This window comes from Brassica napus, chromosome C5 (assembly GCF_020379485.1).
Source record: "Brassica napus cultivar Da-Ae chromosome C5, Da-Ae, whole genome shotgun sequence".
NCBI lineage: Eukaryota > Viridiplantae > Streptophyta > Magnoliopsida > Brassicales > Brassicaceae > Brassica > Brassica napus.
The window spans coordinates 41,569,624-41,586,667 of NC_063448.1; the positions used below are offsets into that span (position 1 = coordinate 41,569,624).

General features: G+C 33.5%; 1 protein-coding gene across 1 annotated transcript; it reads left to right on the forward strand.

Annotated features, from left to right (window-relative positions):
- The first annotated feature begins 10,503 nt into the window (after positions 1-10,503).
- Positions 10,504-15,093, forward strand: LOC106400374 (zinc finger protein WIP4). The gene is made up of 2 exons (XM_013840745.3): positions 10,504-13,526; positions 14,538-15,093. Exons 1-2 carry the CDS (start codon positions 12,882-12,884, stop codon positions 14,970-14,972), a joined length of 1,080 nt encoding a protein of 359 aa, XP_013696199.2. The 5' UTR covers positions 10,504-12,881; the 3' UTR covers positions 14,973-15,093.
- Positions 15,094-17,044: the final 1,951 nt, after the last annotated feature.

Here is a 17,044-nt window from a genome sequence, read left to right on the forward strand (position 1 = left end):
CAATCCAGGCAGTGATCAATGGCTCAAACGTGAAATGGTATAACATCTCAGTTCAAGATGAGTACCCTTCACCAGTGAATCAGAAAAGCGAGATAACAAGAGTCAAGTGACAGAACTTACACAGTAGAACTTGTTGACTCAAGGTGTTAGTGAGGGGTAGCATCGAAGCATAGAGTCCAGCATTTTTACAGTGATTCTTCCCCCTTCTTCAGGACTTAATCAGAGTTCCATGATTCCCAACGCCTTTCTAAGACCCAGAAAGGTGTTGTAATCCAGTGGTTTGGTAAAGAGATCTGCAAGTTGTTTCTCTGTTGGGACATGCTCTAAAATCACAATCCTCATTTCCACCAACTCTCTCACAAAGTGATGTCTTATATCCACGTGTTTAGTACGTGAATGCTGAACTGGATTTTTAGAGAGATTTATAGCACTCATGTTATCACAATGAACAAGCATGGGAGCAGAGGTGATACCGTAGTCAACAAGCATTTGTCGCATCCAAAGGAGTTGAGTGCAACAGCTTCCTAGTGCAATGTACTCAGCTTCTGCTGTGGAAAGCGAGACACAATTTTGTTTCTTGCTATGCCACGAGACCATGTTGTTTCCTAAGAAAAAACAACAACCCGATGTGCTATGTCTGTCATCTAAGCAACCTGCCCAATCAGCATCACAAAAACCTGCAAGATTCACACTAGTCTCAAATGTATAATGAAGACCAAAGTCAAGGGTGCCTTTCACGTATTTGATAATACGTTTTACCGCATTCATGTGAGACTCCTTCGGTTTAGCTTGATAGCGAGCACAAATCCCCACACTGAGGCATAGATCAGGACGACTTGCCGTGAGGTAAAGAAGACTTCCAATCATGGCTCGGTAGAGTTTCTCATCAACTGGTTTCCCATCGCTATCTTTGGAAAGTTTGGTTGTTGTGCTCATAGGCGTTTTTGCAGTCTTACTTGTTTGCATTCCAAATTGTTTGATGAGATTTTTGGCATAGGTACTCTGTGACACTGTGATTCCATCGGTTAGTTGTTTGATCTGAAGTCCGAGGAAATAGCTCAGTTCACCAACCATACTCATTTCAAATTCCTTTGTCATAGTCTTCACGAAGTCATCAACCATTTGCTTAGACGTTCCTCCAGAAATGATATCATCCACATAAACTTGAATGATCAGCATATCATCTCCATCTTCTCCGATGAACAGAGTCTTGTCCACACCATCTCTTTGAAAACCAGCTTGTACCAGGAACTCCGTCAGACGATCATACCAAGCTCGTGGAGCTTGTTTCAATCCATAAAGAGTTTTCTTGAGTTTGTAGATGTGATCCGGAAAATGTGGATCCTCAAACCCTTTTTGTTGTGTTACGTAGACTTCTTCTTGTAATACACCGTTTAGAAAGGCACTCTTGACATCCATCTGATAGAGTTTGATTCTCAGGTTGTAAGCCATACCAAACAGTAGTCGTATTGATTCAAGTCTCGCAACTGGAGCGAAGGTTTCATCAAAGTCTACTTCTTCAATCTGAGAGTATCCCTGTCCAACTAATCGCGACTTGTTTCGAATGACGTTCCCTTCCTCATCAGTATTGTTCTTGTGAATCCACTTGGTTCCAATGATGTTTACGTTCTTTGGTCTTGGTACCAATACCCACACTTGGAGTCGTTCAAACTGCCCAAGTTCCAGGTGCATTGATTCAGTCCAGAATTCATCATCTAATGCTTCCTGAATGTTCTTGGGCTCAATAAGTGACACAAAGCATTCCACTTCATTCATTTTCACCATGAAACACGCCAACTTGACCATCTCTTTGAAGTTGATTTGTTTCTTTCTTGTAACTCTTTCATCATACAGTCCGCCAATCACATCTGACGAGGAGTGGTTTTTGTGTACTTTTCCTTGATCAAGATCGACCTTGGTCATCTCAGGTTCGTTGTCTTCTTCAGACTCATCCTTCACTTCATTTTCAGCTTCATTTTAAGCTTGTCTTGAAGAACTTGGCGTTACACCGTCTATTGTCTGTGTTACTCGAGCCTCATAGAATCCAATGCTATCATCAAAGATGACGTTAACATTGTCACCAACAAACTTGGTACGCTGATTAAACACACGGTAGGCTTAACTGTTCACTGAGTATCCTAGGAACATCCCTATGTCACTTCTTGCTTCAAACTTTCCCAGATGTTCTTTATCATTCAGAATGTAGCACAAGCATCCAAACACATGCATGTGGCTCAGATTCGGTGTTTTACCCTTGAAAATCTCATAAGGAGTAGTCTTGGTCTTTGGCTTGACATAGACCCGATTTATCACATAGCACGCATTGTTGATTGCTTCCGCCCAAAAGCCAGATGGAACACTGTTTCCACACAACATTGCTCTAGCCATTTCTTGCAATGTTCTATTTTTTCTTTCCACAACCCCATTTTGTTAAGGAGTTCTCGGAGCGGCATACTGATGACGGATACCTTGACTGTGACAGAACTTATCAAACTGCTCATTCTGAAACTCACCCCCATGATCGCTCTTAATCTGAATGATTTCTCCCTTATCCTGTTTGAGTTGAAGAGCCAGGATTCTGAAACTCTCAAGAGCATCAGACTTGTTGCGTAAGAAGTCCACCCAAGTGTACCTGGAAAAATCATCAACCAATACAAAAATATATCGCTTACCAGCAACGCTTTCAGGTGTTATAGGACCCATAAGATCCATGTGAACCAGTTCCAATATCCGTGTAGATCTGATCTCTAAAATTTGTTTGTGCTGTACCTTGACTTACTTTCCTTGGCAGCATGCTCCACATACTATCTCTGTCTGTTTCTCCAAATCAGGGACACCTCTTACTACTTCAGCATTCACGAGTCTGCTAAGCCCATTGGTGTTCATGTGACCCAGTTTCTTGTGCCAGAGATCAAGTTTGGATTCAGTAGCCGTAAAACACACGTTTGAAGGTCTCCAAAGATAGCAGTTGTTCCCTGAACGAATACCTCTCAGCACCACATTGTTTCTTGCATCAACGGCGCGACATTCCTTGCTGTTAAAGATAACCTCTAATCCATCATCACATAGTTGACTCACACTGATCAGATTCGCCTTGAGACCCTCAACAAAGTAAACGTTTGAAATTTAGGCACATCAGGTCTGGAGGTTATTCCAATTGCACGAATTTTGCCTTGTCCTCCATCTCCAAAAGTAACTTTTCCACCTCTGATGAGTTCGAGTTTCTCAAGATAGTCTTCATTTCCAGTCATATGCTTTGAGCACCCACTATCAAAATACCAGGGAAGTTGAGATTGTGATGCTTCTTCAGCAGAGGTATAAGCAACATTACTAACGATCTCTGTGTCTACTAGTACTCGCACAAAGTTGCAAACAAGATCATGTTCTGCTTCAGTGTGTGACTTAACAGAAACGGTGTTTAGTTCAGAGTGAGTGTTCTATTTGTAGTTCAGATATAGATCACGTTTAGCTATCCACACGCAACCATAAGCAGTTGGTTCGGTGAAACACAGGTTCAACCTCCATGCTCTCTCATACTGACGTCTTCGAAAGTACCAGAACCTAGCGTTGTGTCCTCGTTTCCCACAGAAATGACATCCGTTTCCACATCTTCTTGGTTTAGGAAAGACATTCTCGTTTCTTTCAGCAAGGACCCCTTTCTCTTCAGGTTTCTTTTCTTCATTAGGAGCTTCCCTCACAAACTTCGTTTCAGTAGCCTTTGAGGTAGGTCCTTTATATCCCAAGCCGATGTTGAGACTCGAACACTGTCCCAATGTAAGTATGTGATCAAGAGTTGCAGTACCAGCTGAGAGCATGCGAACCTTCTTGTGATTTTCAGTTAGTTGACTTTCGAGTAGCCTACTTCGATCAGTCTCTACGGCTAAGAGATCGCTCAACCTTTGTACGTGTGCTTCAGCTTCCTTACGAATTCGTTCCTGCTATGTCATCGCTCTCTTAAGTGCAAGAACTTCTTGATCCGACTCTCTGTCAATTGAGTAAGCTTTTGTCTTGGTGGAAGGCTGATCAAGTTCCAGTATGTTAATCTGAGCTTTCAGCATTGCTTTCTCCTTCAGAAGCTCGAGATTCTCACGACTGAGATCAGAGAACTTGTCAAATAAAGTCTTGTACTCAGTTTGAAGATCTTGTTCAAGATCATCATCATCCTCGCTGTAAGCATTAGAATCTTTTCCACTTTCTTGACCAATTAGAGCCATGAAGTTTAGATGCAGCTCACCTTCGTCACTGCCGCTTTCAGATTCAGTGTCACTGAAGCACATGAGAGACTTCTCTTTCTTGAGAATGCTAGGACACTCACTGCGTGTATGCCCAATGCCTTTACACTCAATACATTTTTGCTCTTTTCTCTTAGCAAGGGGACACTCGCTTCTGAAGTGGCCGTAACCTTCACACTCATGACACTTCTTTGTGTTCTTGCTAGAATCCTGCTTTGAGTGCTGAGAGCTGCCCATTTCAACATCATTCTTTTGGTAGCGTCCATTGGATCTACCACCACCTTTCTCCATACGCTTGACAAACTTGTTTAAGTTTCGAGCCATTAAACTCAGATTCTCTTCAATCTTAGTGACTCGACCATCATCCTTAGACTCAGTTGTGAAGGCAATGCTCTTCTGGTTAATAGATTGTCGGTCGGTTTTCTCAAGATCATGCACCTTCAGAATACCTGAGAGTTGATCAAACTTCATCTCATCTGTGTCAACATCAAGTGTGAGAACAGCTTTATAAGATTCAAATCGTGGTGGTAAGCACCTTAGCAGCTTCTTGACCAAATCCTTTTCTTCATACTTCTTGCCAAGAACAGACGCTTCACTTGCCAATTCACTGATCTTGCATATGAATCCATCAATCGGCTCATCATCACTCATTCTCAGGTTCTCAAACTTGGAGGCTAGGTGATCAAGGCGTGTCCTTCTCACACTGGTATTTCCTTCAAAGTGATTTATGAGTGTATCTCACGCTTGCTTGGCAGATTCACATCCTTGTATGATCTTGAACTGCTCAACATCTACTGACGAGAATATGACAGTTAGAGCTTTAGAGTTGAACTTAGACGTTTTCTTCTCACCATCAGTCCACTGGTCTTTAGGCTTTGGACCAACAGACTTATCTTCCAAGACAACGGTAGGAGCACTCCAACCATCTTCTACAGACGTCCAAGCATCTTCATCAACTCCTCTGATGATGTGTTGCATCCTCACTTTCCAGTGACCAAAGTTGGTACTGTCCAGCATGATAGGCTTATGAATGTGTAAGAGTTCCTTCATGGTGTCCATGAAATCTGGAGGATCTCAACCTGTTAGTAGTACTTGATACCATAGAGGTTTCCTGCTCTGATACCAAATGAAAGTTCAGAGACACACAAATATGAACCGTACACAAGTCTTTCAAGAACACTTTCTTGTATATTAGAAATCTTTTAAACAATCCTCCTAGATCTGTTTAATCCGTTTTATGCTCAGTCACACACGACTAGCGACAGACCAATTTCTAATCTCTAAATTACAGAAACCCAAGCTGAAAACCTTTCACTCGATTTCTGTAGCCGACAAGAACAAACCTCTTGCTCTAGCTTTTTACTCTCTTAACTCTCAACCTAAAATACTTCTAGGTTCCCTCGTTAAGTACACGTGAAAGACAATATTCTACTTCCTAAAATATCGCCAACAGAAGATTTTCTTTGCTTCGCGCCAAAGCAATATATTCTACTTCCATAAGTTTGTGACACGTCATCACACCGTAACAAACTTAACGTATTGTGTTACACACTCATCACCATGTGTAACACACTCTTGGCTCAGAACGAATAAGCTCACAATTCTTGAGCTTACAAAAATTAAGCAAAAATTTAATTAATAGTGCTTTTCAAATCAAATTTTGCACTCAACAAGAAAAGTTTTTTTTTGTTTTTTGTGTTTTTACAACATATGAAAATCGCACTTTGTCATTTTATCACAAGTTAGTGCTGTCCATGTGCGTTTTTTTTTTTTTTTGACAGCAAACAATTCACAGACTCATGTTGACTCTGTAAACCAAATTGGAAACTCTGCATCCATGTGTACGACGAAAGACGGTTGATGTCGGGCACTGTGTGCTAAGCTATCCGTCTTTTGGTTCGCCGTCCTTGGTACATGAACGATGTCTGAGTTGAGGAAACTGCTCCTCAAAAGCTTAATGTCTTCCAGATAGGTTCCAAATGCTGGCCATTCCTCGGGTTCCGAAACCATCTTCACCAACTGAGAACAATCCGTTGCAAACGCAACCTGAAACTGTCTTAAATTCCTCATGCATTCCATTGCCCATATCAATGCCTCCACCTCCGAATGGAGAGGTGATAGACATGCACGTACATTTCGTGCCCCTAACAAAGCCTGGTAAAGTACTAAACCATCCTTGCCCTGAGAACAAATTCTTATCTTTCCACGAGCCGTCTATAAAGCACCATCTTCCTGAATTCGTTTGAATGGAACTAATCTGTACATCCTGTGCCACTCGCTGATTCCTTAAAACCTGAGCCTCAACCCAAAGTTTTGATTCCAGTTCGGCTATCTTAAGGGTATCCCTAGGATCAATATCAATATTGCTAAACACCTTATTATTCCGACCTTTCCAAATATACCATAAGATCCATGCAAACTGATGGTCATCCATCTTTGGATTAACTCTCCAAAAAAGATGGTCCATGTTAGCAAAGAAAGAATCTATAGGGAAAATATTCGGATTCGATGGTATCTTAGATAATGCTCACACCTGTCGTGCTGGAGGACAGTCAAAAAACACATGGTTAATCGATTCCTCCTGGTCTACAAAACATAGTTAACGTTTTTTTGTTTAATTTGACATTTTAATAAAACACTAGATCTTGACCCGCACAACCGTGCGGTTTTTTTTATTTATATACTAAAATGTTTTAGTTTATATAACAAAATTTACCAATAACTTAACGTAATTTAGTGTTATATATTATGTAATTCTATAATAGCTATGTTTACGTGGCTTATATATTATTACTATATAAATTTTGTATTTTTGTAACAAAAATTATTTCGGAAACTTTATTATGTAACAATATTACTTTACATACTTTTTTATTTTAAATTTATATGAAATCAAATTAAATTGGATCTATATAGTAGAAAATATATTTTTTGACATACTGTAAAGAATTTCTTTTAAAGAAAAACTATAATACATTGTACTTCAAAATATGTTTGTAGTAAATATCATATTTGAGAAATACACTAAGTTGGATAAAATATATTCTTTTAATTTGAAATAGAAATGAATATTTCTAACAAAATTTTTGTAAATTTTATTTTTGAAAATTAATCAGTTTAGATTGTTATTATCAGTGAATATATAATTATAATACTTTATATAATTTTACATTTTCATATATAAATCAAAACTAAAATAAATTTTAATTCCTAATTATAGTTTATGATAACTAAAATTAAAATTAATTACTTTTGGATATAAAATTTAAATTGATTCCGAAAATATTTTAAAAAGATTTTTTAGAACTTTCTTAAAAAATATTTATTTTTATTCAATTAAAAATATAAATATTATAATTAATTCATGTAAAGTTTGATAAAATTTTAAAGAATGATCCAAATAAAAAAATCACGCATGGAAAATTCATCACTACAGTATTTATATATTAAAAATATTATATATTTATCAATACATGTTTGTTAACCCAACATCTATATAAATATTGATACATGTATAATGTATAACATAATTAATAATAATAACACTTATTATGAAAATACAATAGTGCTAGGATTTTAATATTTGATTTGATTTTATTATTTGCATGGTGGAATTCTAACATTATTTTATTTGCATAATAAATGTTAATTGTTATTATTATTAATTAGATCATATACAGGTATTAACTCTAGAATAATTAAATGTTATTATTATTAAGTAGATTATAAATGGTTATATGCAACTATAAATATATATTGATGGAATAATTAGATTTTCGAAATTATCCATTATTAATAATATTTTGATCGAATAAAAAAATAATTAAATATCTTGTTAGAAAATTGTTATGAAAATACAAAAAAATAATGTAAACAACTTTCTATGGATGGTCTATTTAAAATATCACACATCAAAGAAGTCATGACTTCTCTTTTAATAGTATAGATATTTAACTATAGTTCTACAAAGATTTAGCCTGCTAGAGGTTGATTGTTTAAGATTCTACCCTAGTTTTTGGTTTTTGATTTTGTAAAAAAATAGATTCCCTAAAAAATAGGAAAACCAGATTTTGTGTTAACTACTTATTTTCAAGCAAAAACTAAAAACTGTTATGAACTATTATGTGGATGTCCATTAGGTCCATAAGCCCATGTTCTAGAGGTTCTAAACCCTAGTATTGTATTCATATATATATATATATATTGTTGTCTATGGAATAAGAATAAAATTAACATATTTCTTTTTTCTCTCTATTCACAACACGTTATCAGCACAAATCAGATTTTGCCAAGGGCTAGGGTTTCATGATGACCAAGGTGACTTACAGATCAACGTACGACTCTCGACTCTTTGTTTTTTTTTTCATCGACATGGATTAGGGATTTTAGATTTTATTTCTGCTGCTAAGGTTTTTTTTTTTTTTAGTTTTGCTCACGGCTAGGGTTTTCCATGTCAAGGTTTTAACGAGACAACAAATAACACGCTAATGATAGATACCTAAAGAGGAATGTCATCAATCTTTCAAATTATTTTTTGAGATTTAAGAAGCAGGAGAAAATGAGATAGATCAATCATATTTGAAGAAGAATCAATGTATGAACACATTCCATTCTTGAGACAAAATCGAAGGTCAAAGGTTTTCCAATCAAAGGAGACCTTCTAGATGGAATTAAAATATGAAATTGGTGTCTAGAGAAAGATCTTTGAGTCTACTTTCATATCCAATTTGAATCAAGTCATTATCCACTATAGAACTCGAGATATGGCTGTTTTTGTGGGACATGTACAAACTGTCTCAGAATACCTAATATCGTATGATATTCAAAATATCACTCGATATTTTCATCTTACCAGAGCCAGATTGGTGCTCAAAGTTAGACATGAATTTTAGCTTCGATTTCCAAGTGGTTTGAAGTAATTTTATCCTACGGTCACCAAGATATTCAAGTTTTAGTGAGGAGTGTCAAATCTGCCAAGAGAAGTAAACCGGTTCAACCCCAAGACGAAGAAGTTACTTTATCACATTGGATTGTGTCCTATTAGATATATCAAGTTATGTTCTCATCAGGGGAAGTAGATGCGCGCTGCACTCTTTTTTCCTTCACCACGGTTTTTCCCACTGAGTTTTCTTGGTAAGATTTTCAATGAGGCAGCATCTTATGTGATTTAGGAAGTATTTTTGTATAATAGGACATCCAAGGGGGAGTGTTATGAACTATTATGTGGATATCCATATATGTTCATAAGCCCATGTTCTAGAGGTTCTAAACCCTAGTATTGTATTCCTATATATATGTATTGTTGTCTATGAGATAAGAATAAAATTAACCTATTTCCTCTTTCTCTCTATTCACAACAAAAATCATGTTTTGTTGGTTTTCTAAACTGTGTACGTGGGTTTTGTATACCTTTTTTTATTTCTTATTAAAATATTTCTATATTTATGTATTAATACAAGAAAATATTAATAAAAAAGGATTAAAGTGATAAGATAGTAATTATTCCAAATCACTAAAGTTAAATAAAATATTTTACATCTAGAATCTAATATGAAAAATATAAAAATCTTATACAAAGGAATAAATTAACATAATTATTTATTTTTAATTTCAAAATAAACTAATGTAAATATTTTTACTGACAATATGTAGATATTTATTTTTCATCTATTAAACTAAAAGATTCCCTATATTTATTAAACTACACTTTAAAATTGAACTATTGATATTTATTTATATATTTGAATTTCTTAAATTTATATACTTCTACCACAATTTTTAAAATGTAATTAATTTTTATTTAGTTTGTATGTTCATTTATTTATATCCGGTCAAGACAAACAATAAAATTGTTTTATTATTTTAACTATTTTCTAAGATAAATAAATTTATCTTAATGTGGTAAAGTATGTAATATTTATTATTTTTATAGTAAGTAGAATTTTATTATTAGTATTTAATAAATTTCAGCTTCAAACAAAAATAATAATTCACTATAGTTTAAATAAAAAATTAAAACAAATATTTATTATTTTTAGTTTTAGAAAAAATAAAAAAATTACAGAAAAAATAATGATAGAAATCGATGAATAAAAATTATTTTAGCATTTAATCACAGTTTTATTTTGTATTTACAGTTTTTGTTTTAAAATAACTTTATTAAACAAAATTTATGTGCGCTTTGATAACAGTATTTTATATTTTACTATTTTCAGAATAAATATTTTACTATGAATAATATTTTCATTCTATTAGTTTTAAAAGCAAAACCAAAAACTAAAAACCAAAGTTTAAAACAACCATTCATGTTTTTCAAAAAACCAAAATCTTCTGCAAAATCAAAAACCAAAAACCAAAAACTAAAATCTAAAAACCAAAAACTAAAATCTAAAAACCAGAAACTAAAATCTAAAAACTAGGAAAACAATCATCACCTTAATAACTAACTTTCAAAACATACTTTTAACATATTTAAATAATTACTTTCATAAAATAAAACAAATTTATAACGACTACATAAGTTATAATTTATAGTCAAATTTTAAAAAATCCAAACATGGTTAAATTATTTCATATAAATTTCATATATATAATATATTTCTTAATTATAATTAATAGTTTAAAAATGAAACTATAAGTTAAAATACTAAATATCTTAAATTTAATTTACAACTAATTGTTTCTTTTTGAATATATGAAACTACTCAAATTTATAATATTTTTCTATATGAACCATCTTAATTATATATAAATCTATCTGAAAACTCAATAGGGCGGTTGAACTGTAATTCATTCATCTGTCTGATTCATGGTTATGTTATAATTAGATTTGAGTTAATTTGGAAATTTGGTTAAATTTACCAAAACGGCTAACCGGCATAATACAATAATTGGCTTTTTAATTTAAATTAAGAAATAAAAATGATATGTTCAATTTTAAATATTTATCTATCTAAACCGCAAAATAATTTTGTTCTAAAACATTATTTCGCACTGTTTATTCTATCGAAACCGCATGAATCGCAGTTACACCATAACACACTTCAATTATGTTCCGCTTATATACTAATCCTCAGTTAACATTCTTATCCATAGTCTCGATCTAGTAGAGCAATAGCCAATATATTGACGCAATTTTGTTCATAGAAAATACTTGTAATATTAAAAACTAACTATATATGAATATATTAAAAAGTATTAACCATATATACATATTTTCATATGGGATAGCGGCAGAGTATACTACTTTATAGAGTCTATATGCGTCAACAGTTAGGTGATCTTATGAATCTAGTGGTTGTAGTAGTTGGTTTTCTTATTACTCAGTGTACAACATCTGAAAACGCTAGGGAAAGTTGCTGCAAATTTTTATCTGATTACTACTTGAAGTTATGTCAATGAGTTATAAATAAATATTTGGAGTTCCCAAGTAATATGTTTCTGAAGCCGAGCCGACATGGAGATGAGACCACCAACGCAAGTGCTGTCTTAGATCACGACCGTCTCATTTTCCAACGCGATCAATCTCCCCACAAAACCAAAAAATGTTTATCAACTCTTGATTCGATGCTTTCTTTCTTATATACATTTTGTAATTTACTGTTAGACATTGAAGGAGACAAACTTTTATCCTTGATTCCCGATCTTGTCCATTTTATTTGATCCTTTCCATACTCTGTCTGTCTAATAGGCTTTCATTTGCTGAGGGACTCGGGATTTTTGCTCAAACTAATTATCAAACCAAAACATTAATTATATATGAACTATACAATATTACTGAACCTAAAACATCTTCTGAATTAATTTAAATCGATCAATGATCTTAATCAAAAGACTAAAAACACTATGTGCTATGTACTGCATGTTAGCGATTAATCAGTTACCATTTGTGAAAACTCATTTTCATCTAATAATACATATGTACAATCATTATTCACTTAGATCTTATTAACCATGCTTTTCTATAACCCGCGGTATCCTGTTGGCCGAAGCCCAACCGACTAATCTCCTGGTGAACTGTTTATCGGCACCAAACAGATTTGGTTGTTCGCAATGGAAATTAGATATTCATGTCTACTGACAACATAAGCAGATAGTTATGATCGCTTTTTATCACCAAAATGTTTTAGGCCCTTCACTGATAGTTCTTTGGAATCGAATCATGTAAATGAATCCCCTCCCTTACATCCAAATCCGAAAATGTAATCTTGAGATACATTTTTTATCAGAAATTTCCTTGCCACACCAATAGAACTACAGAATACTACATACACTGGGGGTTTAACCCGATCTTAGGTATCCAGTATTTTGTGACAAGAAATTTTTAATATTTAATAACATCTATGGTTGTTTCATTAAGATTTAATAATTGACTTTAATATAACAAATACATGCGTGCACTTCGAGTCCCAAGATAGTAATAAGTCTCCTTTTTCATTCTTCAAACTTTCTCTTTGTTTCTTTTCTTCCTACCATTTTCTCCGTACCCTTTTTCTATTAAATTACATTTGCCACCGTTTTTTCACATCGCACACATGTTGTATACACTCATTTATTAATATGTACATGCATATATAGCATTCTTTGCCCTCTTAACACAAACACCTCATCTAGAGATATCATACATTTCCTTATTCTCTCTGTCTTCTAATGTCTGATCCAGCTTGTATTTTCAACAATGGCATTGTCGACGGCTATGACTATAGCTTCAACTATTCCACTTCTCTCTCACACATCTACAACTCTAATGGCAGCTTCTATTACCCTCACAATACCACAGACATAAACCCTAATTCTACTTTACCTGAATCTCCTCCACTTAGAGAAGCTCTTCCTCTCCTTAGCTTAAGCCCCATCCATAAGCAGCAAGAAGATATTGTTCCTCAGCATGAATACTGTTTCATGGAGACGACCGAAAACTCTTCTAATTCAAACTTTCTTAATCATAATCTTGATCAATGCCAAGAAAGTACTCATCATTATGATGTGACCGTGGATCTTCATCTAGGGTTGCCAAACCCCGGTGGCGACGCTATTGGTTACGGGGGTGGTGGGAGCAGCAGCAGCGATGTCATCCTTGATTCTACCGACCAAGAGCATCATCAAGATCGTCATCAATATCATGGAGTAGAAGTTACACTTGCTTCTGATCATCATCATGATGGTCATGGTGGTGTACAAAGGGGTAGTCATAATCACTATTGGATCCCTACTCCTTCTCAGATTCTCATGGGTCCTACACAGTTCTCTTGTCCTCTCTGCTACAAGACCTTCAACAGATACAACAACATGCAGGTAAATGATATATTCATCCAATAAACCTAACTTTAAGTTCCTACTTTCCCTAAAATGAATTTCAAGATTTGACTTTTGTTCTTTAAAATGGATCTATATATGTTTACTTTCCTTATTTTTCTTTTGAGTAATAATTTCTATAATTTTTTCAGATCTTCATCATGAGAAAATCTCTAGCACACACTATGACAATTTTTTTCATAATAATTGCTATTCCTATTAGTATAGAATCGAGAATAACTTTTCATTTGATGGTACGAGTCATTGCTGTACGATCTGTTGATTAATGGCTATGAGAAGATCAACTAAAATCAATCAATGGTTTTAAAATAAAGAAGATCTTCTTTAACCAAAAGTCATTCTAGACTGCCTCCTTCTAACCCTAGAATATGATTATTCTTCCTTTTCCATTTTTGGTCTCTCTTGATTTTTGCGCAGTTCTACTACAAACACTCATTACCCTAAAAGGAAAAAAGAAAACGAAAAGAGGAAGATATATGTCTTGCAGACGTTTCTAATACCTATTAAATCTTTATATTAATTTTTGAGAAATACATTACATATATTTTTTTGTAAAAGAACATTACATATATTTATTATGTGACATTTAATTCCTATTAACCCCCTACGCAATCATACGGGGTTAAATCTCAAACTCATATTCATCTTTGTACAACTACTCAAAGAGAATATGATCTAAAGGTACATGAACTACTAATATGATTAGCGTACAACATAAATTTATACAATATTAATTTTCTAGAATTACACGAATTAACTGATAAGTATATTAAATTATATGAAGTTTGTGCAAGAATTATTACACAATATTTAGCTATTCCACTGGTCTGTTTGGTCAGTATTGCACTACATTGTGACAGTTGCATTTCGAGATTAGTTTTGGAGTTTAATCTTAAATATTTTGTTCGATCATAAAACCAAATAAATATTTAAGCTATGCGCATAACTTGAAGTATTTAACGTTTACACAAATTTTTTTATCTGAATTAGATGCACATGTGGGGACATGGCTCAGAATACAGAAAAGGACCAGAGTCACTAAGAGGGACACAACCAACGGGGATGCTGAAGCTGCCTTGCTACTGTTGCGCACCGGGCTGCAAGAACAACATTGAGCACCCGAGGGCAAGGCCGCTCAAGGACTTCCGTACGCTTCAGACACATTACAAGCGGAAACACGGTGCGAGGCCCTTTGCTTGTCGTAGATGTGGAAAGGCTTTTGCGGTCAAAGGAGACTGGAGGACGCACGAGAAGAACTGTGGGAGGCTTTGGTATTGCTCATGCGGCTCGGATTTCAAGCACAAGAGGTCGCTTAAGGACCACGTCAAGGCCTTTGGTAATGGTCATGTCCCTTGTTTTGGCATTGATTGCTTCGGCGATCATGAGGACGAGGAGGCTGCTTCTGATGTCGAACAGCAAGAATGATCGTAATTTTGTTTGGATTATATTTATCGGAATAGCAGAAGCCTTTACTGTTCTAAGGTCTTCGTTAAAGTTTGTTAGACCGTCTTTTTCATTTAACTAATCTAAAGTGCATTTTCTTATCATTAGTTATATTTCTACACGCAGATGTACAACTCTAGTATAATTTTTTTTTTTTTTGTGAAACAACTCTAGTATAGTATAATTTAAAACTCCAGAATTATGAATAACACAATTTGGTCATTTAAAAAAAAATTTAAAATAGATATTTAGAGAATTATCTGTTATATTCGGGTTTAATTATGGGCTTTCAACTTAAAACCAATTGGTGATTAGTGGATTGACCCTAACCCTTTATATAGTAGTAGATTAATTTTTATATTTTCGATGTGGGATATTTTTCATCAATACCCTTCCTCACGCTCAGACATCTAGTTCTGAAGCGTGGACAATGTGGGAATAACATCCACAAAGGGTCCAACATCGGTATAGTAGTAGTAGGTATAGTAAATTAGGTCAAAGGATCTTATCGCTCTGATACCATGTTATATTCGGGTTTGATTATGGGCTTCCAACTTAAAACCAATTGATGATTAGTGGATTGACCCTAACCCTTTATATAGTAGTAGATTAATTCTTATATTTCCGATGTGGGATGTTTTTCATCAATATTATTATTTTGAAAACAGTCGTACTAGTTATATAACTCATGTAACTTGTTCAAAACAAAAAAACACTCATAAAACTACCTTAAAAATTCATTGAAACAATTGACATGTCCATCATATTTTTCTTTTCATTCTCGATATGTAAGAGCAATCTTATCAGGAAGACATTCTTCAAAATTCTTAAACAAAAAAAATTAGTATTTTAATATAATTTATATACGTGATTAAATATTAATTGTAAAATAAGAGCTAAACTAATAGAAAAATGACATGTGTGGAATGGAGTTTCTAAAAGTTCTCATTTTATAATTTTTTTTACTCTCTCTCTCTTCTCTTTCTATTATTTTATTTTTATAATCATAAAATTAACATACATTGTTTTCGTTTTTGCAGATTTGGATGACTCGTGCATCAGAAAGATCTAGGACGGACTATTATACACATATTTATTTACAAACCAATGGAAAATTAGTATAAATCCAAAGTAGTTGACCTGCGGAATCTTAGCAATTCTCATTTTTCTCTTAATATTACTATATCTCTCTACATCATACAATTTACTTTTCCTTATAAGGTAAGTTTAATTTGTAATAATTTAACAAAAATAATTCATGTAAAGAATAAAATTTATTACTTTCTAGAGTATGAGTATGATATCAAAAATTCTAAATTTTCAACAAATCTATATTATTATTTGATAAATGATTTTGTTTATTTGTCAGGTCTTTCGTAATTTTATATAATTTTATCATATTTTTAATATTTTATTTATTAATTTAGATAATAAGATTATTTTATATTTTCTTAAATAAGTAGAAATAAGAGTTATAGTGTGGATAATAATATTATTCTAGCTATACGTTTTTGAAGTGAAAGTAGGCTTACTGGTTTCTACGAACACTATTGATCTAATTAGATATTTTTAAAATATTAAAGTTAAGGTGTTGAAATTTTAAAATATCTGAAAAAGACAAAAATGGTTTCGTTGAATTGGTGTTAGTGTAGATTTTGTTAAGTGTTTAATTTTATATTGTGTTCTTTTATGACATGATGCTGATTTGAATTTTTAGTATTCTGATGTATATTTAATTAACATGTATGTTATGGTATGTGTATGCAAAACAATAATCAGATTTCTTTAAATCTAATGAAGTGTCCTATGTTGTATGTTTTGCTTAGTTTCTATGTATTTTGTAAATTTTTTTATTCTTTGTCACACTTTCGAAAATCTGAATTGTTGATAATTATAATGTTTATTGGCTACTGTAATTTGTTAACATTTTATGAGATATGATTGTTTATTATATTTTCGGTGCTACTGAGATTTGTGTTTTTACCTACAACTATAAGAAGTGTTTGATTTCACATTCAATCAATGTTTTGGTTATTACGAAAAAAATATTTTAT

What these genes read in the sequence shown, in the direction of transcription:
- LOC106400374 (XM_013840745.3), top strand. Translation starts at nt 12,882, where the DNA reads ATGTCTGATCCAGCTTGTATTTTCAACAATGGCATTGTCGACGGCTAT. An exon ending in ACAGATACAACAACATGCAG is followed by an intron (nt 13,527 to 14,537) that starts GTAAATGATATA and finishes TATCTGAATTAG; the next exon opens with ATGCACATGTGGGGACATGG.